This window comes from Pholis gunnellus (genome assembly GCF_910591455.1).
Source record: "Pholis gunnellus genome assembly, chromosome: 23".
Taxonomy (NCBI): domain Eukaryota; kingdom Metazoa; phylum Chordata; class Actinopteri; order Perciformes; family Pholidae; genus Pholis; species Pholis gunnellus.
The window spans coordinates 11957344-11982524 of NC_136550.1; the positions used below are offsets into that span (position 1 = coordinate 11957344).

Here is a 25181-nt window from a genome sequence, read left to right on the forward strand (position 1 = left end):
TGGCTCTGAAGGGAATATTCCTATTTATCCCTGTATTGGTCAGCACTTACCAGGAAGAGGAGAAATATAGTCCGGTGTTAAAAAGCTGAACGATGTAAGGCGTCGTTAAGAGAGCAGGAAGTAGAGAGAGATAAACTGAGTGTTCAGGAGGAAAGGGGGGGAGGGGGCGGGGGGGTGTTGAAGAGAGAAGTGTGTGGGTGGAAAGTTTGGTTCCTGGCCATTGACTCTTTTCAGTGTTACACCACCAGGGCCATTGGTGATTGATCTCTCCGCCCGCCTCCCACCCTTTCCTCTCCCTCGGCGATCGCCCTCCGTCTCTTGCTGATTCACTCACTCGCTCTCTTCCCCTCCCTCTACAAGCCCATTCACACGCTTTCCTTCCTTGCTCCCTAAGTCCTTATTATCCCGTCCTCTTTTCCTTGTCTAATTCCTATTCTACTGTCCCCTCTTCCTCCTCTTCCTGCCTTCGTATCTCTTTAACTCCTGTCTGTAACGTCCAGCTTCCACTAACTCTCCACCCGTCGATCCTCCTCCTTCCATCCTCTTCCGCCTCCCCAGTTTCTTCTTCCTCTCATTTTTTTTTCCATGTCTCATGCCCTCTCCTCTTGATTTTCTAACTCCCTTGTTCTCTCTCTCTCTTGTTCCCTCCCTTGCTCATCCAGTCCTTCCTCCCTCCCCCTCAGGTGATATCAGGTCCTGGCCTGGATCCACACTGGGTGGGCGGGGTCTCCCAGCTGATCGTTAATGTAATTAACATCAGTAAACACGGGTCCTGGGATACTGAAAACCTTTTGATTCGCTCGGCTCTGTCTTCTCCTTTTTAAACCAGGCCTCTGCAGCGTTATGTTACACAACAAGCTTCACAATGTAAAGATAAAACACACAGTTTGTTTACCTTCATGGCCAGAAAACCAGCTGCTTCCACCTTTGTGCAGGTTGACATATGGAGAGCTGACGTCCTGCATCCCATCAGTCACCAGCTTCTGTGATCATTCAACACTTCCTGCGTTGACACTGAATGTTTGCACTGGACATCAATGATGAGGTGCAGATGTGTCCACTATGGGAACCGTCTCTCTACTTGTACAGGTCCTGAGCTGCTGGGCCCCCATTCAATACTACCTGGCCTCATGATTTGCTGCATGGTAATTTGATTTAACACATGATATAAATATAAAAATATTCCACACATTAGCATACAACTCAAATGGTAAAGATTTTAAACACAGGTAATGAAGCAAAGCCCACCTCCTGTCAGTGGATATAGTGCTTTAGTGATGCAAACTCTTAAAATGTTCAATTATAAAGCAGTAATCCACTCTTCCCTGGGGTTTACCATCCATATTCAAAGATACACGAGTATGTAGTGCAAGGTCTAAGTGGCGATTACATGCTGAGCGTCTTACATCACAGGCCTCCAACAATAGTTCCTTTTATGGCCACAAAGGCTTCCTAACCTTGACCAAGTAGTCACTGTCTCATAACCATCGAGGTGGCGGATCAGAAAGGCTTCTGGGAGGCACTGACCAATGACGCCATCTTGCAAGTAGGATGTTGGAAGACCGCAAACCTGTTTTGGACACCTTGTCGGCGCGGTCGCGGTATGTTGTAGGGCCAGATCTTAACTCGTTCAGCTTTCTCGTCGGTGCTTCATACATTTTCTGTCTGTCCGTGTCTCTCTCCCATTCTCTTTTTGACACGAGCTCTCTCTCCCGTCCTTGTTTTCTGTCTGTGATCTAAAGCTGTGTGTTTCTCCTTCCTGTGGTTTGTTCTCCTCCGCTCTGATCGAGGTGAGACCCGTCTCCTTCTCTTTCAGTCATTGCTTTGCTTCTCCTCCCTCTTGGTCTCCACATCTGTCTGTTAGCCTTGTACAAACACAGCCTCCCCTACGGGTATCCTTCTTTCAGCTCTTTCCAAACTGTCTCCCTGTCTTGATTTATGCCCACCCTCTTTGTCTCTCCCTGTCTCCTTCTCATCCCATTTTCAATCTTGTCCTTTCTCCCCTTTCACCATCTTCCTCTCCGTATACACTCCCTCTCACTTCGGAGACAGCTGCTTTTGTTTCTGTCTCTCTCTGACTTAATTATTAGGCCATTCATTTAAGCTTTAAATCATTAAGCTTTAGTGCACTGATGGAAAAGTTCACTCGTTTGCTTTCCTAATTAATCCAACAACGTCTCACTCCCCCCTGGCCGATATACGCTGTGTGCCCGCTGTGTCGCTTCTACTGTGAGTGGTTCTACTCGCGGACCAATGTCTGGTCCAGGTGCGGTCAGTTTTTTCAGATCTCACCACATACTTGTGTATGTTTATAATAACCAAAATGATAATTAAAAAAGAAAACGCACCAATGGACGTAATTCTGGCAACATCAGTATTGTTCTGTCAGTTGGTTGTATTCTTCCTGACAATTATGTAATCTAAGTATTTTACATCATTGCTGTATTTAGGACTACATTTGCTGAAAGTAATTAAGCCTTTCGTCTCTCCTCATTATAATTGCTTTACATGCATCATATTTCTACATTCATGTTTGTATCATGGCTTCAAAGTTGCCCATACTGTACAGACAATATGGATCAGAGCCACTAGTTTTACAATATGGTAATTGTAAGCCTTGAACATATATACAGTATTCTTACAGCCGGAGCCCTGAGGTTATACATAAATGAAGACGAATCCCTTTTGTGCGTTCCTCCATCTCGCAGCGCCGCCATTACAGCGGAGGAACGTCGTAGTGACTCGGTGTCTGCTAACCGTGTTAACGGAGGACTCGCAGCCCAACAATACGAGGTTGCTTGCAGTAACTTATGAAAACGGTTGGCGTAGATAATAAACACAGATGGGTATGTATTTAATAGCTGCTGTTTGTGTGGTGCCATTGATCTCTTTTCCAGAATACAGACTTTATTATGTCAGAATTTGATTTTCACAGGTGTCAACTTGATCTTCCTTTACCCGGCACTTATTTGTATCCTCTACTTAAGCCAATTCCAAAGCCTGGGCTTGTACCTGCTGTTCTTTGGCCACTTCTCCTCGGTCAGTCACAGCGTTGTCAGCCCCGTGCACAACTTCTGTCATTTCACGTCGGGAAGGAGAGAGAAACAGTTTGTTTCGAAGGCGTCCCGCCCCTTTCTCTCTCCTCTCCTATGAGGGATGAGGCCACTGGCGGTTTGGAGATGATTGATGGGCCTTGTAAATATGGCCATTACCATGTAGGCTCTCCCCGCCTTTATACCCATTATTCACTGTCAACTGGGGCCACTGTGAGCCCCTAATTTCATGCAATTTAGCTGTGCACTTAATGTGAATTGGGAAATATGAAAATATGAGAACACATACGGTGCCTTCTCATCATTTTTTTTTTTTTACCTTTAGAGAAGAGAGAGAGAGAGAAAAAGGCTTTATTGTGGTATGAAAAGGATCTACATAGCATACGCCACTTGTTCTCATTTCAATACAGGACATGTTATTGCTTTTGTGGCGTCCGTCAAGCGTTTGGATGCAATAAACGCTGGGAGATGAAATACTAGCGGTTGTAAAATCCTTATGTCCGTGGATTAATAGCCTCAGGCCGCTCATGCTAGTGGTGAGAAAGACGATATTGGAGTCAGTGGGGAGTAACAAGCTTATTAACTCCGGAGAAAGCGAGAGGAGTGTTTCTGGGACCAGTGTGCAGAAGCATGGCATGTTAAGTAGCAGAAACCAAGCAGGAATGTGCCCACAGTGCTATATTTGATTAGAGGGAATTATACCGCAATGACCTTTGTCCACCGTCTGAGCAAGGAGCAGATAAAGCTCACAAGTTGATTTTTTTAGGCACAAAAAAACACGAGTGCACAAGCGTTGTACAGTGGCAACAGCGCAGGCCCGGGCTGGAAAGATCCCGCTCCTTCACTGCACCAACAGCATGCAACTGTAAATTGCCGCCGCTCGGTTGCTCGGCCTCGAGGAGTAATTACTTGAAAAATTCAACTGTGCTTTGTTTCCACCTGTCAGGCAGCACAAAGGACAATCTGTCAGCCAGTTGACTGAGAGTGTTACAGTACGCCTGTTCAGTTCTCCTCCATGGACTACCAATGGAAGAGAACAGCCTCAGCACCAGCGTTCAGCCTTCTCATGTAATGTGTAACGTTTTAGTCCAAATTTGAATCTTTTGATTTTTAGTTTTAGTCGAGTTTGTTCATCAGCGAAACTTTTTTAACTCGTGCAATTTGAAATTTGTCTCACCTCAAAGCATTTTGACATACTCACTGCTTTAAAAAAGCAACAAGAAAGACATTAACATCACGCCCACACTATCCTATATAACTGTGATAAATGCCTGCATGTTAGAGCAGTTTGTCCCAGCTGTTCTGATGGCGCTTCTTGTCTAATTGCTGGTGGATTGTAGAGGAATTCAGTCTCCAAATTGGTTTGGTCCATGAACTGCTCACGCCAGAACGTAACTGGCAGAGACAGAGCGTTATTAAATGTCACCGTTATTAACAGTGCAACAGGTCAAGCAGCCAAATCAAACTCCTGAACGTGGGATACTTTCAGGCTGCGGAGGATACCGTTGCACTAATCGGTGTGCGATTCCACACGTTGAACAGACACTAGTCTGGTTTTGTTCGTGGAGAAACGGTCGTCAGCGACACACACGCTGCACTGGCCTGCTAGATTTAGAAGACTGAACACGGCAGTGGAACTAGTTGTACTTCTTTCTAACTTTCTTCTTCATAAAGTCCAGTATAGACAGGGTAACTGTTATTAACTGTTCGTATCCAGTGTTACCTGCTCAACTATACCAGCAGCTCTGCTTGGTGCGATTCATTTGGTGGGTGCAGCGGTGCACAAAGCTGCTTGATTCTCTCCGATGGAAGTTTTTCCAGCTTTAACGCTGCCAAACGCTGAGACGGTTAGTGAACTACAATGGCCATAATTCATCAGTGATGTGGCACATCTGTTCTCCCCGGAGTGTGGCCGCGTCGGTGCTGACACAGAGCGTTTAAGACGACGTCTCGGCAAACAGATGGAAGTATAATAATCAGCCATTGTCGCAGTGCCATCAGCTTCAAGTGGTTTGACAGACTTCAGCGCCTGGGAAAAATGTGAATTACCGCGTTTGCTAAATGAAACATCAATAACAAGTCATCAGTGTGTTCCCAGAGCTGCTGAAGTGAACTGACTACCTGGGAAACAGAAAGGCAGAGTCTTCTTTCTTTCATCCATCTCGTCCTCGATGTCTCTATTTTATCACAATTTCCTCCTCATCATCCTCTGAACGACACGCCACTCATTCAGAGTCTCCGTTCTCTCCCGTCACCCTCCTCTGTCCACCCTCGTTCTCTCTTTAAAAAACAAAAAAAGCAAAAGTAAGGACTTCTGCGCTGATTGGATCTGCATCTTTGGGATGAGATGGGGAAGAAGAGGGGGAGAGAAACGAGAGGTACCGCACGACCAGATAAACCTGCTCGGGAGGCTCCGAATGACCCTGACCTCCACACCCATACCGGGCACACTGCTTCCCTGTCTGGTACTGAACGCTGGCACCGGTCATGGAGCGTGCCCTGCCCAATCGTCCAAATATATGGAAGTAATTCCTCGTGATACTGGGCTGCTGGACCCTAAATAGTGAGAGAGACACTTGAGAGGCAAAGCAAGAAAGAGACGGATGGAGAGAGGGAAGTAGACACGAATATGTCCAATAATGTCTGTGTGTGAGATGACAGCCAGTCCTTGGCAGACCTTCTTTGCTTCTTCAGCCAAGCCAATTCTTTTGGAGGTGTCCAACACACACACACACACATTAAGTATTGGAGTGTGTGTTGGGAGGGGGGAATGACACTACTGCTGCCCAGTTGTCATCTGCCATGAAGCGTCGGGCAGCCGGAGGGTTCAGGGTGACTTTAATGGTTGAAATTCTTATGAAGTCAAATTAATCCTGCTCTTTATTAAGGTCACTCTTTAATTGGCATTGAATGTCTGTGGGATTGTGAGCACAAATCCTCATCACGCACGCACACACACACACACATCACGGTCTTGTGTTGCAGGATAGGATGCGCGCTGACAACAAATCTCCTGTCTGTTGACTAATGCTGTGATATTCCCAGCATGCCTTCTAGTGTGAGGGTGTGATTGCAGTCACTACGAGCATGAATTTGTTTCAGCCTCGTGGTTTTAATGCCATTTCAGAGGCTTCTCCACTCCGCCAAGAATACCACTGCAGGGGACGACGAGCAAAGCATTGTGGTAGAAAAAGTCAAATCCGTAGCTTTAATCCATAAATGTCAGAAGGAGCTTTCAAAAGCCTCCTTCAGTTAAACCCTAGGCTGGAGTCAGACTTGAACTGGACCAGCGTTTTAGCTTCCAGCCCCTTAACCCTGCTGGATCAGGGACTTCCCCTTCATCTAACCCCTCTGAAAGGGGAAACTCCTAATGATTCAACGGGCCCACCGCCTTATGAACAAATCATTTGTTCAGATCTCTGTTTCTTTGTGAAGGCTCTGCACACGCACCAGTAGTCCTGCATGTCCGAGCGGCGCGTCTTGGATCACGGCGTTGTTCTCAGACTGGGTTGCTCGGAGGCGGAGTCCCGCTAAACGTCGACCTCAGCCTCTTTCTGTGCGCTTGTCGCTCCGCTCTGCTCCGCTCTGCTCCGCTCTGTGGCAGACGCGTTGAACAGCACATGGCCCGGTGTGTGTGGTCTGAGGCTTAATTTGGGATTAACACGCGGGCTATTGCAGATTCCTACAATCGACGTTTGACCTGCCGTGCCTCGTCAGCCAGCGATGGATGGATCAGCTTTTATCTTTTTAGTAGTTACAGCGACTCCATCTCGCTGCCGAGGCCAGAACCTCCAACGAACAGCTTCCAACCGTCCGAACCAAAGGGGGGGATTACACAGCAGCATTTCCTTGACTAATGCAGAGACATCAAGGCTTATCTCAAATCCTAATGAGCTTCAATGCAACGACTTCTTGAGCTTTGCAGAAAGAGAGAAAGATGTTAGCTTTGGAGTAGAATATGTACTCAACAGCCCGTCACCTTCTATTAAAAGTGAAAAGAATCCCGTCAAATTGAGGAGATTGATATGTAAGTTATGATTGCTGTTCAGGGGATTTAGTACAATAGAATATTAATACCAAATTCAGAGCTATATGGCATTGATTTAGTAAAATACATAATATAAGGCTTTCATTGAAAGGAGCACTCCAGCTGTGTAAGACATTGAGGTCAATTTGCTCTTCATGGAAAAAGAGAGAGTGTGAAAGCAGTGTCGTGTCCTCTGGAGGGGACGTCTGAGCGTCACGTTGAAGAAGGCAGGGAGGGTCTGCTGAAGGTGTCCGTATGCTTCAATCAAAGAAAAGAGATGTGTTTTTACCCTGAATGATGGATAAAGACTAACGTTACTCATCAACAGGAACATATTATTATTACAATTATTTTTTTTAATTTGGTATTCTTATTTCCTGTTGTCTACATGTCCTCTAACTGTGCAAGTGCAATTCAGTAGCCTTTAAAGGCAAAATGTGGCTGCGGAATATTTATAGCACGTGTACGTTGTCCATGTACTTCAGGGAAAATCTATTTCATTTTAGGAGTGTAAAAGTTGGGGTGGATACTTTCTGCAGTGCATGTCTGTCTCTCTGTCTGTCTCACACCCCTGCTGTCAACCATGGGCCAACTGCCAGCTGCCCCCGTACTTCTCTGTCCTCATCCATATTGGATGCATCTCATTAAAACTTGATCGTGGAAACACTTCAGCATTCTGACATTCCTTCTGATCCACTATTTAGTCTCCCTCAGCACTTTCGGAGGGGAAACGTTCCCCGTCGGTCACGTGTGTGTGCGGCCCGAGAGAAGAAAACATGCACAACACAAAACACAAACACGAGGTTTGAGGAGGAAACACCGACTCATCTCTACAGCGACGCCTGGCTCGTTCACCGAGACAAACGGCAGCCCGATGCCTCCGAGTGCACTGAGTAAACGACGACAGTTGGTATTTGAGAGCGGGGCAAACAGACGATAGGAGACGGTTCATTAAACTTTCAGTATGACGGTTAAGTTGCTCTTGTTTGTTTGCCTTTGCCGTCTTACACGCAGGAAATGGAGCTCTCTGCTCTGTTTACGTGCACAGCTGGGGTTAGATTACGGGGTGCTCGTGGGTTCATATGTGTAGGTAGCTATACCACAAAGGTCCACTCATGATCACCCGCTCACGGAACTAACTACACAACTTAAACTGGGGCCTGTTCACTTTCAACTCTTCCTTTTTTCAACTAGAAGAGCATTCGGAGATTCGGACATTTTAATTAGTGAAAAATATTGCCTGTAGCTCGAGCTTCAGCCTTCAAAAAGTCTAGTCTAGTGTGTTTGAAGTGCTCGCCCTATTGTGGAGCGGTGAGCAGCTGCTACAAGCACCCACCCACACACACACACACACACATACGCTGTACACACAGTGCAGAAACATCGTGCTTGCCTCAATTGAACCCGTGAAAGATGCTTCTCTTTAGCAGGATCCCATCAATCCTGCTGAAAGCCACAGACACACACACACACATACACTCACACACAAACACACACACACGCACACACACACACACATTCAAGCGCACACACTTCACTGTTTGACTATTTCACAGTGCAAATATCAAGACCTGACACTTGTTTAGTCAATGTGCACACTCAAAGGTAAGGGTGCGCATTAATAAAGGTGCACTGACAGGTGTGTGTGTGTGTGTGTGTGTGTGTGTGTGTGTGTGTGTGATCCCAGCTTGCTAACGTGTGTTTAACCCTGTGCTTGCTCTGCAGAGCCCCAGCTGAAGGGCATCGTCACACGGCTTTACTGCAGACACGGTTTCTACCTCCAGATGCTGCCGGATGGCACCATGGAAGGCACAAAGGACGAAAGCAGCTCCTTCTGTAAGTGAACGATCAGACGGACCGAGATCAGACGGCTAGTTAGACAAAAGGATTGTGTTTCATAGGTCTGTCATGTACACCACCTGCCTCCACGTTAAAGGACATTTAGTCGTACATCTCAACACCTGGACAGAATGCAGCATAACACTGCCACGCTTTCTGGTTTTATAATGATGGCATACTACCTGAATCTGTTTTTCTCCCTCCCCACAATTTCACATTCATAACGCACTGTTTTGGGGCGACTAAATGCACTCAGCTTGTAACTGCGGTATTTTAAATTCACTTAATGTTAGCAGAGAATCCTCTGAGGATCTGAATCAAGACTTAAAGCTCTGCCCATTAGTACAAAAACCTGCTGTGGTCTTCAGATGTACACACACACACACACACACACACACACACACACACACGCACACACCTCACTCTGCGAGGGGGGTCTTCACCTGGGTGATTACTGACCAAACACATCAGATCTCCTGGACTCCCTGCAACCCTCCCAAAGAGATCAATACTGTATTATTAAAGGATATCCCTGATGTGGCCACACAGCAATTTTTATTTTTCTGTCAAAACAGATAAAAAAAAAAACATGAAGCTTGCACGATTTTGGATTTACAATCTACAGAGAGGAGCGAAATAAATAAAATCACACTTAGACTTTCACTTGTGGTTTCCTCTGTAAAGTTTATACTCCAGCTAAGTTTATACTGAGATGTCAGAATAGTTGTGACAGCGATGTCACCAGGTGTGAATGACCTGGATTTAACCTGGAGACATCTGTCCCTGTGAGACCATTATGTTTTATGTGACTTACACATTGCTCGTGTCTGCTCATTGGAACCTTGCAGTCGTGTTTGTGCACAACTGAATTAGGCCCACGACACCCCCCAGACACCTGATTAGACCCGCTCTCACTTCTCCCTCTTATGTAACAGCGCACCTACACGGAGGCAAACATTGCTGCACTGTGAACTCTAAACCGTCTCGTGTCCAATCTGAAATATTCATCCCATAATACCGGAGGGCACATCCAAAGGCGGACGTGGAGACCGCCGTTGCGTAACAGCGCTCCCCGGTGTGTCGGGATAAGTTACCATCAGTCAGTGGAGGTCACCCCCGCAAAGTGTCTGCGTGGGTTTGACTTATGCTTCGAACAACCATAAATCCATCAGTCCCAGGATCTGGTTTAATGCCGTCCCGGGCTCTTTGCGTTATCAAGGGGGGACGGGGGTCGGGGGGCTGTTTGACAGGCAAATCCCGTAAAACTCTTTATGCAGCCACGCAGGAATCGCTGCGTGATTGACATCATTGTAACTGAGTATCAATCAGCAGCACAATCATCTACCTGACTGCGTAGAATGTTGAAAGGGCAGAAACAGCTGTGTGAGCGCGTACTGTAACACACTCACTGTCGGGCTTATCTTCAGCAGGCTCCCTGGCAGCAGAGGCTCCTCAGTGAAATGCAAACTGGCCTGGGACCAGACCGCTTTCAAATTTCAGTGCATTTCCATTTCCCCCTCCTTTCTTTTTTGTTGCTTTTTTACAGCCAATAGCAAACATGTCGTGTGAGCTTCACTGACCACTTCCCCCTCTGTTCATTGCTTGCATTCTGACCCCGCTTGCTGGGCGTCAATTTGATTAAATAAATACATTAAGGAAAATGCACCTTGTAAGCAAGATGTCAGCTGACATGCAGGTCTGAAGACTCGATGGAGCACTGAACCCCTTTGTCAAGACACATTTAAGGTAATAAAACAAGCCCTGATGTCATGTCAGTTAATATCCTGCTTTAGTGGCGCTTTCATGGTATTCCCATATCAATTTATGAGTAATCATACGACCATAAAGTACCACACAGTGAACTCTGGGCTTGTCCAGCCCCTTGGCGTCTGGGACAGTTGCCAATTATCCAGTTGGTAATCCAGCCTTGCACCACGGTTTATTTTCCATCCCCTGTTAAATGACATGTTTCGTTCCCTATGATTAGTCTTAAAGGTTTTGATATGCTTGGTATGATAACATCGTACTCACAAAACCAATTGTCTATCCGCATCATCTAAACCTTTTCTATTTAGAAGTAAAACTGAATGTGCACTGCTGCAGCACGGCTGCTTTTATTTGTCCACATGTTGCTGCTCTGCCTCACGCAAACTGGTCAGCGCCCCGCTGACACTGGGTCAGTGGACGCCGGATGTATTGTTGAAACAAAATAAGATCCTGAAGCATGCGACCTTAATGCGACGTGTAACCTTCCACACCCCTTCGTCTCCTCAGGATACATGTGTGCAGACGTCACCGGTATACGCCCCACTGCGGTGTTCGCAGAGAAGACCGAAAAAAAAAATAAAAAGGGCCAAATCAGCAGTAAAATGGGATAAATAATTAACAGTGTGATTCATATCTGAGGCCCTCGCCCTGATGGAGTTCATGGCTAAATGTGCCGTACCGTACTCATCTGAACAAAAAGTGGTGCAACTCAACTTGCGAACACAAAAAAGTACAGTTGACCTTTAAAGACTTTGTGCCGGAATCGCCGCCCTCTCCTCCCTCCCCCCCCGACTGCTCCTGTGACCCGCTGTAGTGACGCCATACGACCCGAGCTGCAGGTACATGGTCACACAGGAGGACTTGATACCCTCTGACCGCCTCTCGTTCCCTCCATTTCTGGGCTACCCGGCATCACAGCAGCTGCCTTCACCTCCGGAGAGGTTGGTGTAGAGACACAAGTTACAAAGAAGCCCGGCGGGGATGGAGTAGAACAAAAAGTGACGAGATACTTTGATCACTGTAAAAACAAAACTAAGATCCCTTAGGGCCTCCATAACTAGGCGATATGGGAAGTTGTCACAAAGCTGAAAGCGATTGTATATTAAAGTAAAAACCGACAAACGGGGAAGGAAACGGAGAATAAGAGGATCAGAGCGGAGAAGCAGAAAGAGGGCACGCTGGAATACGCCAGAGAAAACTGAGCCAGCAAGACAAGACGGGCGGGCAGAGGAAGAGAGAGGACGTGTGAGGGAGGGGAGGAATGAGAGGATGACAGAGAGAAAAGGGAGAGAGAAAGAGGGGGGGGGCAGTAGGAGCAGCTGGCACACGGCTGATGGCTCCTCAATCACTGTGTCTCCCCCCTCTGGTGGGAGGTCAGAGGAGCTGCCACCCCCTCCTCCCGCCCTGCTCCTCTCTCCTTCTCTGCTCTTGGCTCCTCCAAGCTGTTATGTAATAAAGCTGGAAGAGGGAGGAAAGCAGGGAGACGAGCGCGGTGAGGGAGCCCAGATTTATATCTACGCATCTATGTACTGGGGCAGAATGCGCCATTAAAGGACTGTACTACGTTTGCCCCGTTTAAGCACTTAAATTAATCACACCATTATCCTAAGTACTGTGAAGACTGGTTTTTTCTTAACACCTCAGCAGCCATTGGTTTTAAATCATTCCAGTTCATAGTGAAACGCAGCTTCTGAAGACCTAAAAGTAATGGATTCCTCAAAAAATGATGCTTATTTTAAATAATTTTAAAAGAATGAAAACATAGGGAAATCTGAAAAAAACAAAAAACTGTTTATCATTTTTAAATATTAATGACGAAATAAACAACAATGAAAGTTGAAGTTATTTAATATTTATTTTGAGTTTTGAGTGACTGTGCTTCTAACATTCATAAGCCGACAACCATATGTGATTGAAATGTAGCTAAACTCCAGATGTGTGTGATAGGGTGTGTGTGTGTTTGGCTTCATCAAACACTATGTAGTGACAACAGCAGCACAGGTGAGTCAAGGACAGAGCAGCGGTTTGGAGGGTTCAGGCACTAAACACGTAGATTAAGAAACACGGGGAAGGAAACAGATTCCAAAGGTGCTGAAGGAAGATTAAAAAATACACAAAAGAAAAGCCCGGAGAGAATAAAGGCACCGAGCGAGCGATGAGGGATGGAGCTGCTGGTGTGATTGTCACTGGATTTGGTCTCTCTCTGAATTCTGTTATTTGTAGAGGAAGAGAGAGAGAGAAACCCAGAATGAGACAGCAAGACGGACAGTTTGACAGAGGAGGAAGAAAAGGGAGGGAAGAGGCGACAGAGAGGGATGAAAAGCTATTGACTCTCACTGTGTACATTTGAAGGCCATAAGGAAAAGCCTGATTTATCCTCTGTAATTACAATCTCCCACTGTCGGAGGGAAATATGACTTATCTCCTCCGCTCTGGAACAAGTCTGCTGTCTCTGTCTGTCTGACTTTCCCCAGTGCTCGATAACGCTCCCTCACAGAGGGCAGAGAGGAAAAGAGATTCAAAGACTCGAAAAGGCGAGATGAGGGGAAACTTCGCTCTGTGCATTCAAGGAGGAAGAAATGTGAACACCGAAAGCAACCGCTCTCTCAGCCAGATGATGGGGGGGGGGGGGGGGGGGTGAGAGGGAGCAGCATGAAGAATACCAAACGGGGGGGGGGGCGCGAGGATGGAGGAGGCAGAGATGAGGAGAGAGCGCAGAGAAGGCTGCAGGGTGAAATAGGACAAAGATGAATGGACGCTGATGGAGAGGTATCGGCTTCACAGGGCGGGCAGAATGACAGCGGGCGACCAGGGAGTTGAAAGGGAACAAATAAGGAAGAAAAATGTAAAGACGTATTGAAAAAGAAACAACAGAGTGAGATAAGACAAAGGTTGTTAATTCATGACAAAGGAGGGGGGGGGTTAAAAGACAGAAAGCTCCAAGAAAAGAGAGGAGCAGAGGAGACAGATGGACCCGGAGGAAGACAGATAAAGGCTCAGAGGAATCGGCTCTGGAGAGGGAAGCCTGGGGGAGGAGGTGGAAGTTAAATTACAGGAGAGAGAAAGTAGTTGTCTTGTCATCAGAGCCATCGACCACGAGGGAAATCAGGCGTGAAGCTCTTCTACACGTCGTTTAATCCACTATTGAGTCTCGTGCTCATTTTTTACGACTCAAACGACAGTGTGTGAATGGAGAGGGGCTGTTTTATTTGTTGCCAATGCAGATCGACTTCGGCTCAAGGGGAGCAGTGGGACTGTAATGGGATCGGGATGATTTAGGTACGAAACATGGGTATCATATATTACCTTTGCAAGCTATGGTTTTTATTATTTCAGATGCTAAATATTTATAGAAAATATAGATTTAGCATGACTTCTTTATGTTCATAGACACATCTACTGGTATTACATCTTAATAGCCTTTCAATACAGATAATCTTGACATGAGCTTTGTCCCAATTCCTTACTACACACTCAAAATATAAGCATTCTCAAACTCAAAGTGTGCGTACTAAATGGTCTTTGGCTTTGTTAAGTTTAAATGGGAGTGGAGGTCAAAGGTCACAGTTTGATGGACCATATTGCATTATTTCCCGTTGGTAATGTATGGTCACATAACATATGTTCTCACTCCCAACTCGTCACATACGGACGCTTGGTCAGGATCCCTGGGAGTCACTTTATAACACACTGGGTACTTTTGACGTAATGTTTCATCGTGCAGGTAGTCTGACAGACTGATAGACAGATATGTTACTAATGGTTAGATTTAGGAAAATCAAACCAATAAATGTGACTTTTACTTTCACATGGGAACCGAACAGCGGACTGAGCGACCTGCTCCTGATGTGGACTTTCTTCATAATGCATCACCTGACTTCCTCCTTGTCTTCTGTCATAATTACCTCGGGTCATCAGAGGCTGCCCCGCACGTGGAAAACTGAGGCTAAAAGGGGTTCATGGAGGGGAAATAGCTTGACGTGTTGGTCCATTGACCAAACCGCCGTATTTAACGAGCTGGGAGTGAGAACGGTTTGTAAAATACTTTAAATCTATTTACTGAAAATACAGCATGCTGTCCTGTGTGTTTTGTTTTTGGCCCATACAATATAAAGTTAGTATGCAGTGTGGAACTGGGTCATGTCTGCTACTGTCATTATGAGGCTATAGAAAGGACATTTGAATTTCAACTAGTCTGTGTCGGCTGAAGCACTGACCACCCAGTTTACGGGACACTTTCACGAGACACCGAGTCCAATAACTTTTATGTTATTTAGCTTATTCGGAGAGCGAAAGACAATTTACCATCACGCCGCGACGCTTTCGTCCACGTCGGCTCCTTTCTAACAGGGAAGAGAATAAAAGGAACGACCGGTGCCTGTCCAGAAGTGAAACTCTGTGTGGCTTCTCACAGATGACTGTAATCCTCTTCTCATTCCAGCAGAGACCAACTGGGCTCCACACTACAGCCCTGCAGAGCGGCAGCCCAGTGTGCAGGCCTGCAGATGCCCTCTGCACAGCTTAGCTCTGTGTCCTGCTATTGCATCTCTGTCCTCCTTCCCCCTCTCTCTCTCTCTCTCTCCCCATCTCCACGTTCTCCTTGTTTATTTATTGTGTTGATGATCTCAAGCCTCAAATTGACTCGTGGGATTGATTTGGCAACACCCTCCTCCCTCCCCTTCATTTCCCTCCTCTCCCTCTCCCTCCCTCTGTGTCTCTCCCTCAAAAGACTTTGGATTAATCCAGCGACCTCCTCTGTGAGTTGCAGAGGAAGAAAGAGCGAGTCCAAACTGAAGGACGGAGAGAGAAGGATGAGGGGAGACGGGATCGAAAGAGTGTACGGCTGTACCGGAAAGGGCCAACGCTTCCAAGCCTCATTTAAAACGGAATTCAAAATCAACATTGTGACATCTGAAAATATGACGACAGACATTTAATAATAATAATAATAATAAAGCATTTTATTTGCAACGCACTTTTCATTCGAAAACCTCAGGACACGCCTTGAACGTCACCTAGCTAGTTAAGCTAACATTAGTTTGATGGCTTGGTTGAAAGCTGGCTTTGTCATGTTTCCGGCGTGTGCGTCTCGGTGTGCAGCAGGTTACGTCGGGTCACCGACACCACAGCACGGCTGCTGCACGAGAGCGGGGGGAGCACGAGTGAAGGAGAAGATGGAGGGAGTCGATGTGTTCGTGCTTCGCTCTATTTGTCATCCCGGTCGTGGGCTTTGGTGACACCTTGTTCATTTGCGAAAGCGACTGTTTGAGATGCAGGCATCGATCGAGCAAATAGAAGCAGGGCCCTGAAGATAGAGAGGGGGGGGGGGGGGGGGGGGGGGGTATTCATTACCTACATCTGGACACACATCACCATCTCTACTGTGTTTTGTGTCATTTGTACTGCAGCGGTGGCCAGCGGACATCATCTCTGTTTCATGTGTCGAGCAAAACAAATTCTACTTTCACTTCTAGACAGTTAACATTAGATTGAAGAACTTTCTTCCCTTTTAGCCCACACAGTGCATTAACAGAAGTTTTCCTCAAATGCAATGCATGCTGCCTGATTTCTTTTTTTTTTATAAAGTTTGCTTAATTACTTCACTTCAACACTCAATAGTTCTCACAAGGTTCAGTTTTGCATTGACTTTCCATCTCCATCTGATAACTTAACCTCCATCCATTATGTTGGCAGAATGTTTGATTTGAAATTGATTTGTTTAATAGCAGCTCATGGCTCCATGAATCTGAAACATGCTCCTGAGACGTCATTTGTCATCTGTAAAAAGAGATCCGTCATTTTGACAACTTTAATAACGCGTTCTTATAATTTGTCAAAAGAAAGAAAAAACAGAAGCGTATCCTGCAAACGGCATCACAGAGACGCTGGTTTGAGTATTTCTGACCAGAATTATATTAAAAGCTGATGCAAAGACAGCTTTGTCTGCTGGGGACTTTAAAAAGTTCCAATTATTTATGATTTGATTAAGTTGGAAGTGTGCAAACTTGTGGGCGGAGCTTTCAAACGGTCTTCAGGGTCTTCATTTTGTCATGCTCAACCTAAAATATAGCAGATTGACGAACATCAAAACTATTGATTTCAAGGTCAAGAACTATTAATAACTTCAAGCTTGACGCAACATGTTCAAGGAACAGATGGACATTTCTGGTAACACCATTTCTTGCCGAGCATAATATGCAAAGTCCCAACTAATTTATTGGCTATAACTAATAAAGATGTTTCCCACAATGTTGAAATATTCCTTTAAATAGTTCAATTGTTGCTGTTCTTGTCCAGCTGTGCTCTGTGAGAGTCTTTCTCATCGCAGGTCTAATCCCAACGCTTCAGGGACTGTAATTGTCGCGGTAGCGTTTGGTCATCATGACAGTGTGACCGCAGAGCAGCTGGTGTTTTGTCAGTATCACTCAACTCCCCGTGTCACATCTTATAAAGCACTTCTGGATGGCACACGCTCGAGAGGTCTGAGAGGCATGCGCGTGCACACACACACACACACACCGGCAAGCACAGGAGTGTATTTGTACTCGCACGCATTGGACGGAGGAGCGCCGAACAAATGACATGCAGGCAAACCCCGACTTCAGACAACAGATTCAAACACAGTGTGTGTGTGCCGCTCCGGCGGCTGAGTTAGTTTATATGGAGAGCTATGCACATAAGAAATCCAAGGTTCCATAGGAACTGCTGTTCCCTGTGTCGGGACAGAGGGAAATGAATTCAAAGCGGGCTCAGGCGATGTCACTTTCTAATGTACTGAATTGTTAAAGCTCTCCGCTAAGCCGTGCTCTCTCTATCCGTCTCTCTCTCCAGCGAGGGACTTCTCCGCACAGTCTCTCCCAGCTCTTGCCTGACCTCCGGTGTACCAGCAACCGGACTTTATACCTCCTAAATCTCCCTCCCCTAATCCTTCGCTGCCTTCTCCCGCTCTCCTTTTCACACGCACTTTCCATTCCCGCCTCTGACAGATATACTGTACAACAGGGAGGATGAAACCCGGAGACAGATGGAAAGCAATTGTCTTTTTATGCCAACGAGGAAGCACTGTGAGCGTTTAGGAGAGAGAATGATTGCTCTAACATCAGTCCTCCCTTTCTGTTTTGTGTTTTTTTTTCTCCAGTGCAGTTCAACTTGATTCCTGTGGGGCTCAGGATAGTGGCCATCCAGAGCACCAAGACCAGGCTTTACGTCGCCATGAACAGCGAGGGCTACCTCTACACGTCGGTACGGTCAGCGCACTCAGCACAGTCAGGCTCGTGAGCCGTGAAAGATGATTCCATGATGACGAAGCCGATGTTCTCCATCGTGCGAAGTGTGAGGCCGCTGGGCTAATGCTTCACAATACAAACCAGATCACCATATATTTATATATAGTCAGTCAAATCCAAATCAAACTGAGTGGTTTAGACACACCATTAGCTTATTAGCATCCAGATTGCAATGTATTTGGGTTTGTAAAAAAAAGTTATTCCAACTTGCAGTAAGTCACATGACCTACAAACGTTGAGTTTTCTCTGCAGTTGTACAGCGTGGCTCTGGTTCTTCATGCCTGGTCTGTCAAACTAAACACATTAGGTTGGATTCATAGGTACTTATGCATCAGATATCATAATAGCAGCGTACGCAAGTTATGCTGGCTCTCAGTCCATATACGGTATATATTGTGGAATACATGTCTCAGTGTACATATTGTTCTATTGTGTATATGTTTAACTGAACTCAAGGTCCACTTACTATTTCTTTTCTCATGCTTTCATCCTCATCTGACCGTCTTCCTCCTGTTCTTCTTTCTCTCTTTTTTGTCAATCCACTGTTTCCAAAGTGATATTGTGAATGAACGCTCTTAATTTCATTTTGTCAATTGCACCAGGTCATTTTCATTTATAGTATAAAGTCACCTGATGAGCAGTCCATATAAGTGTAGGCAGCTTCCCTTCACTTGTGCGCTACAGCGTGTGAAGCGGCTCGTACGGTGCTTCCACGGAGCTGTTTCGCATTGATGTGCAGAGAGATGAGGCACAGATTTGAGAGGTAGATGGAAGAATAGACAAAGACGGAGAGGGTGGATCAGAGTGCACTCTATCAGGATGCAGGGAAAAAGCTCTCTTTTGGGTTTTTTTCCCAGCCCGTCTCCTCTTGGCACGCTGGCAAAGTGTGCGAGATCTTGTTTGAAGTGCATCACTGCGCTCACTTCAAAGTCCATCTAACGCTGCCTGCATGCGCACTGCCAGAGACGAGGAGATACAGGGTTTCTATCAGGTGGAACGATGGGAAATGAGCCTGGAAACACACACACATACACTGGTATACACAACGTGTGCCGCCGCCGGGACAGTATGTGAACATCATCCTACACACTGCTTAATGTGTGTCCTTCATTCTAGCAGCTTTTACCTTTGCTAACCACAAACTGCAGTGAGATGTAGCAGACGTCTGGAAAGTTCAACGCACTTCTTGGTCCAGAAATCACATAACATGACTTAAAGTAGGCAAGTCTGGCTTGAACTGAGACCTGGTTCTTGAGGTTTATGTACGTTTTTTTGTTTCCTCATAAATGTCCAGTCTATGAGCCTCTACCAGGAATTCAAAATACATATATATTTGTATAACAAGAACACAGTTTTTTTTGGAAGTCTTTATTGAAGCCTGCATGGCCCGATATACAATACAGGAGCAAAGTTTTGTTTATAGTTAATCCCAAAATTATTAAATACAAAAAGTCTTTAGCAGTGCAGCGTAGTATATTTAGAAGTAACCCCAATCCATGTGTTACCTAACTCCAAACCCTAAAACCCCAACCAGAACGTCCCCCTAATGAGGCCCAGAAAACGGTCCTTGGACAGACTTGTTCAGAGCTCTGAACCCCCCTAGACAGTAAAAGCCTGCTCACACAGAATGGAGAGGTTATACTTACCCAGGCATTCTCCTGACACAAGAAAGGTGACCCATTTTCACTCAGGGAAATAACTACATGGGGGAAAAGAGAGAGAACGGGGGGTGGGGGGGGGGGGGGGGGGGTGTTCGAGAAAATCCCTCTGAGATTCTGAGATGAGAAAGGAGGGAGGACAAAGTAGAGGAGGAATCCCCCCCTCACCCCCTCTCATCTGAAACTTCCTGCTCTGCTTTTGTTCTGTGCAACGGTGAACACCACAGAGAAGAAGGAGCAGAACAGAAATAGAGGAGGAAGGCATGTTCTGCTCCCGCTGCCCTCCGGGTCCGGAGAGAGGCAGAGCAGAGCCTCTAACACTCTGTTACGCAACCGTTAGCATGTGCAGGGAACAAGGGCCCCGCATCGGCCCCTGAAGGGTGAGGGGAACTTTAGCAAGCTGTCAAAGAAATAACCTCAGTGTAAAATCTTTACTTGAACGTGTAGACATTTTCTGAAAATAGTTTGGTGGCATTTCAGGTCTCGGGGACAAGTTTCTTTGTGCTTTGTGTAGTGGAAACGGCACATTGGGACTGTGGGAGAAGGGGGAACTCTGTTGTTGTTTCATTTCTTATGTGTGCTTTCTTGAAAGATTCATGAGTCTGCGGGTGGTTTGAGGTCTGAATTGCAGGGAATAGTGGTGTAACGGAGCGCAGTTGATCCGCCCCCCCTCACGGATCGGCACACCTGTGAAACGCAGATGAACAGTTATTCCATCATAGTGTAAAATAAAGTTTTACTGCAGATCGTTTTCGGTCGATCTTCAGTAAAAATATGCAATCAGAAGATCGGCTTTGATGTTTACCAGCCGCCGATCCCAATGCTACATATGTGAGCAATGAATCCGTGTTGAAATCCAAAATGAATGCTACTCTTATCAATACCCTGCAAAATAATTGCTTTTGACACATATATGGAATTTTAAAAACACATAAATTCAGAACAGGATTAGAATATATATCATAATGTTGTTTATAGAGCAACAAAGTCACGATATCTAGTTTCGGATAAATAGACACTGATTAAAACGTAGCTATGATTAAGGTTCACAGAGACGGTTATCGTCTATTCACACGATCGATCTCCGATACGAATACAAAAAGACAACGCTGACCTCTAGTGGCCGTAAGAAGCACGACGAGAGCAACGGTGGAAGTTAGGTGACGTACCGTGAGCAGCGACAAAGCCCATTTCTAGTCTGACAGTTACAATTTGCTCTCAGGCTCAAGTCAAAGAGTATATTCCAGCAGAAAGAACCCAAAGACACGTTGCCCCGGTGTTCCCTCATATCTTTTTGTAGCAATAACAAAAGGCTCACCTTGGCTGCGGCAGTGTTCCAGTGGTTACTCAGCATTAATCTTTCATGGGCTTCTGTGGCAGGCGTATTCCCTCTGCATCCACACACACACACACACACACACACACACACGCACACACACACAAGCAGATAATTACAACCCTTATTTAAAGGATTTGAAAATGAAGTACCCTCTCCCAGCTGTACATTTGCCAGTAATGGCTCAGAGGATCGGGGGAAAGTAGTTTTCCAGCTTGGCCCTCTTAAGCCCCATCATTTATCTTTATTCATCAGTTGCATCATTCTCATTTAAAGCTCTTTGTTGTTGTTTTCTTTTTGTGTTATCTTCAGTAGTTTCTGTTTGTACTCTTCTTATTTATATTATCTACTCCTCTGATGCCACTTCTCGGCTAATCACCTAATCTAATTGAATGATGTCACCTTCTATACATATTTGTCGTGACCTCTGTTTATCTTGCGAGCTAATCAGACAACCTGAAACACAGCGCATACAGTGTTTTTCAGGGAAATGTGCTTGATCATGTATTCCGTGTTCCTTTTGTTGTTAGTCTAGTGTGCTGTATGAGAAATGATTCAGTAAATATGGCCTCCAGGAAGAAAAGAAGCGATTGAAAGTCCCATAAGCAAGATGTTCTTCTCCCTGTGTAATCCATAGGGAGGTCAGAGGTCGGGGAGAGCTACAGAACAGCAGTCCTTGATCTTCTGGAGATTTTGTCTCTTGCGCAATGACACAGCAAGGTTTTTGAAACCAGGGTACATTAGTAGAAAATGTAGTTTTTAGCCTTCCGTGAAATGGATGTCCAGTGGGAATCGGTGCTTCCGTTAGCGAGCTGAGGTGACTAGCTTCAGCATGTGGGGGCCTACCAAATGCTGACTGATGTGTGGGACAGTTGGACATGAAGAAGTTAAAGGGAACGTCTTCTAGGAGAGGTCAGTCAACTCCTGCCATGGGAAGCACCCATCCAGAGGCCTATTAAATACACAGCAAATATCTCTGTACTTCAGTTTACAGTGGTGTTTCCCCTGCAAACGCACGGCATGAATTATTGATCACATGTAAATCCCCAACTCCTCTCTTTGGCTACGTTTAACCAGACAGCACACTCAAACCCCCAGACGTATTTAACTCGGCTGCAGCGGAAGCAGCTCCTGCCAGGACGAGGGGAAAGAAACTTAACTTACTTAACTGAAGAGGGATGAAGTTTCCTCTCTCTCTCTCTCTCTCGAGTGCTGATTCACCTGCCCTCAGCGAAGAAGCAGGCAACCGCACATCCCCGTTTAACCCACGAAAGGTATTTAAGGATCACCCATGCAACACGTTGGTGCTTCGTGGAGCACTCGGGGGAGACGGGGAAATAGAACAACAAAGTAATCTACCGTAGAGGAAAGAGAACTCACTTCTAGCTCCTTAATCTCATCGTGGATTTGCGGGTTGCTAAATAGAAAAAGGGGAGGGAGCTGATGGTGCCAATGTCCTTTTGTCCTCACACCAGCCTCTTGTTTCGGGAGGATGAAACGAGATGATAATGGAGGCGAGACGGAGAGCGGGGGAGTGAGTCACTGCGAGGCATCCGTTGTTCTCCATGTGCATTAAAATGTGAAGGATGGAAATGGACACACCATGTAAAGCTGCCTCGTGTGTGTGTGTGTGTGTGTGTGCATGCAACACACATATGTGAATCTGTATTCAAGGCTCTTCAAACTCCTTGAGGATAAGAAGGGGGTGGCGGTACAAAGTGATGGACAGGACAGGCTGCATGTTACCACTATTAATAACAAACGGGGCTGATTGTAGTCGCTGTCTAGAGAGGAGCAGCAAAGGATGCTGGGACGGAGAGAGGGAGAGAAGGATGGCCTGACAGACCCAGACTGGTAGAGAACATAACGTCTCCGCTGGGAGCATGCTCCCCCCCCCCCCCCCCCCCTCACTTGTTCAGCTTTTACTCGCCTGTCAGTCTGTCTTGCTCCCCGTTCGGCCATTTGTGTCTGCCGGCCTCTCTGGTGGTTTGTCTTTCTCCTCTCCTCTCCTCCATCAGTTCTTTCCTCCTCCCTTGCTTTTTTGTGACGCTCTTCTATTCTGAATATATATCCCCGCCTCGCCGTGTCCCTTATCTGCTGCCCTTGTCCTCGCGCTGTCCTCTGCCTCTCTGTTCTCCTTTCCCCTCTCTCACTTTGTCCTCCGCCTCCTCGTCCTGAACCCTCTCCCCCTTTGCTGGCTGCCCCGCCCCTCCCACATTTGAATTCTTCCCACTCTTTATTCCACCATTCCATTAACTGCATCCTGTCCATTTTGTTGTTGTTGATGAATTTTCGTTTCGTCGCTCTACTAGGACATAATCCATGTCCACGTCGAACTGACGTCGACGTGGAAAAAGATTGTTTTGAATATGTTTCTGTGACAGCGTGTTCCACCTCAGATACCAACCAAGTCATGCTCGTTGATGTCTTCCATTGTAAAGGGACAGGTCACACGCCAAATCAAAAATACCTATTTGTCCTCTTACCTGTAGTGCTATTTATCAATCCAGATTGCTTTGCTGTGAGTTATCTGCATGGTTGGCTTTAAAGAGAGCATAGATGGATATAGCGGCTTTAGTTCCCCGTACAAAAACTAAATATAGTGCACGCACGTACACTGATATTGATTCTGTTAGGTGTCTAAAACACGTTTTCCCTGCTGCCCCTGTTCACAGCAGTACATCACTTTGCTCCCGTGCTGGTACTTCTGTCTGTTTCTCCAAACTGGGGGCGTGCCGACCTCCAACAACAGTGGGTAATACACTGATTATGGATAAGTACCTCAAACAACCCCAATTTAAAAAATCCAAACTCTCCCTTTAAAGTTGACCTGGCTGGGGACAGCTCTAGTGTGAGAGAGGAAGGACTGAGCTTCCTTTCTCTCAGATTCCCACACAGTCCCTCTGATTGACCTACATCTATACACTTAAACATTGCCGCAGTTCAGTGAGAGTAATAACTGAAGCCTCACTCTGTGGCGGTAACGTGGAGGAACGGAAACCTTTTCATTGCAGCACTGTTTAGTCCAGCTGTAAGAGGCCAGATGGGATGTGTGTATCCATCTGTCTTCACACATCCCCAACAGCACACTCCTCTTCATCATTGCCTCGCACAAACCTCCGCAGTACCTTTATTCATCTGGTCGGCGTGCATTCTTTTCATACCTCACCTTCAGCCTTTCTTTTCATCATGCCTGGCGCCCTACAAATCACGAAAGAGCAAATAACAATCGTCATCTATCCATTTTGTCTCCAGGAAGTCGGGCACAATGAAGGGTCTTTGGAGGTGTCGATATTATTACTACAAAGATAAGGACCAATAGCTGCTCAATGCTCCTGGAGCACCAGGGCACTCGGGAGTAGCTCAGCAGATGTTAATGGTGGGCGGGTGGGGGGGGGGGGGGGGGGGGGGGGGGGGGGTACTCCCCTGTCATGGCTCCATTGTTTGAGGCGCTGGGACCCGCTTACCTGTGGGCACCTCCTGAAAATTGCTTTCTGATAAAAATAGTGCTCAGCCGCAGACCTGGCCCACTTTATTAGCCGTGTGCTCTGGAAAAGCCTCCTGGGTAGAGGGATGGCAGTGGGAGGGAGGGGGGGGGGGGGGGGGGGGGTTGTGGGGATTGTGTGTGTGTTTTTTTTAAAGGTTGCCAAAGACGTATGCGCACGGCAAAAAAAGTGAACCTGTGCACACACACACACACACACACATACTCACTCTCCCCCCTGTGCAATTTAGCCACCCTCCACATCCCCACAAGCACACATGTGCAGCCAGGTATAAACAATCTGACAGAGGCAGGCCGACATAATTGGGCCGGACTCCGATACCCGGGACCTGCTCTGGCCACACTTCACCAAGTTAACGGGGGAAAGTTGGGCAAAGTAGAACTTAAGTCCGCCGGATGACATTGTGGATCTGCACTCAGAGGATAAACAAACACACCTCCACTTACTGAGAATCATTGGTGGGGGGGGGGGGGGGGGGGAGGCAGAAATAAAAACCCATTTGCTGCCCGTTTTTTTTCTCTCTTGTCAATTCAGGGGAGAGACAAACACAGCCACAGCAATGTGTATCCAGAGCATGCTGGGATGCCTGAGGAGACCATTTTTAATGTATAAAATGTTATTTTCCATATTTTTCCATATACGCTGATCGCCATCAATACATGCAAGCGAAACGCAGGACGTCAAGTTTCTGTGATCAAGTTCGATGAAA

The 25181-nt window shown here is 46.3% G+C and overlaps 1 protein-coding gene across 1 annotated transcript in view; it reads left to right on the plus strand.

The window, feature by feature from the left end:
* The window catches only part of fgf11a (fibroblast growth factor 11a), a gene marked incomplete at both ends in the record, with an annotated part of 65032 nt that overhangs the window by 26849 nt on the left and 13002 nt on the right, over positions 1 to 25181 (plus strand). The window contains 2 exons of the mRNA XM_079185171.1: positions 8806 to 8916; positions 17825 to 17928. Coding sequence (XP_079041297.1) covers positions 8806 to 8916; positions 17825 to 17928 — 215 coding nt within the window. The remainder of the gene's footprint in view (positions 1 to 8805; positions 8917 to 17824; positions 17929 to 25181) is intronic.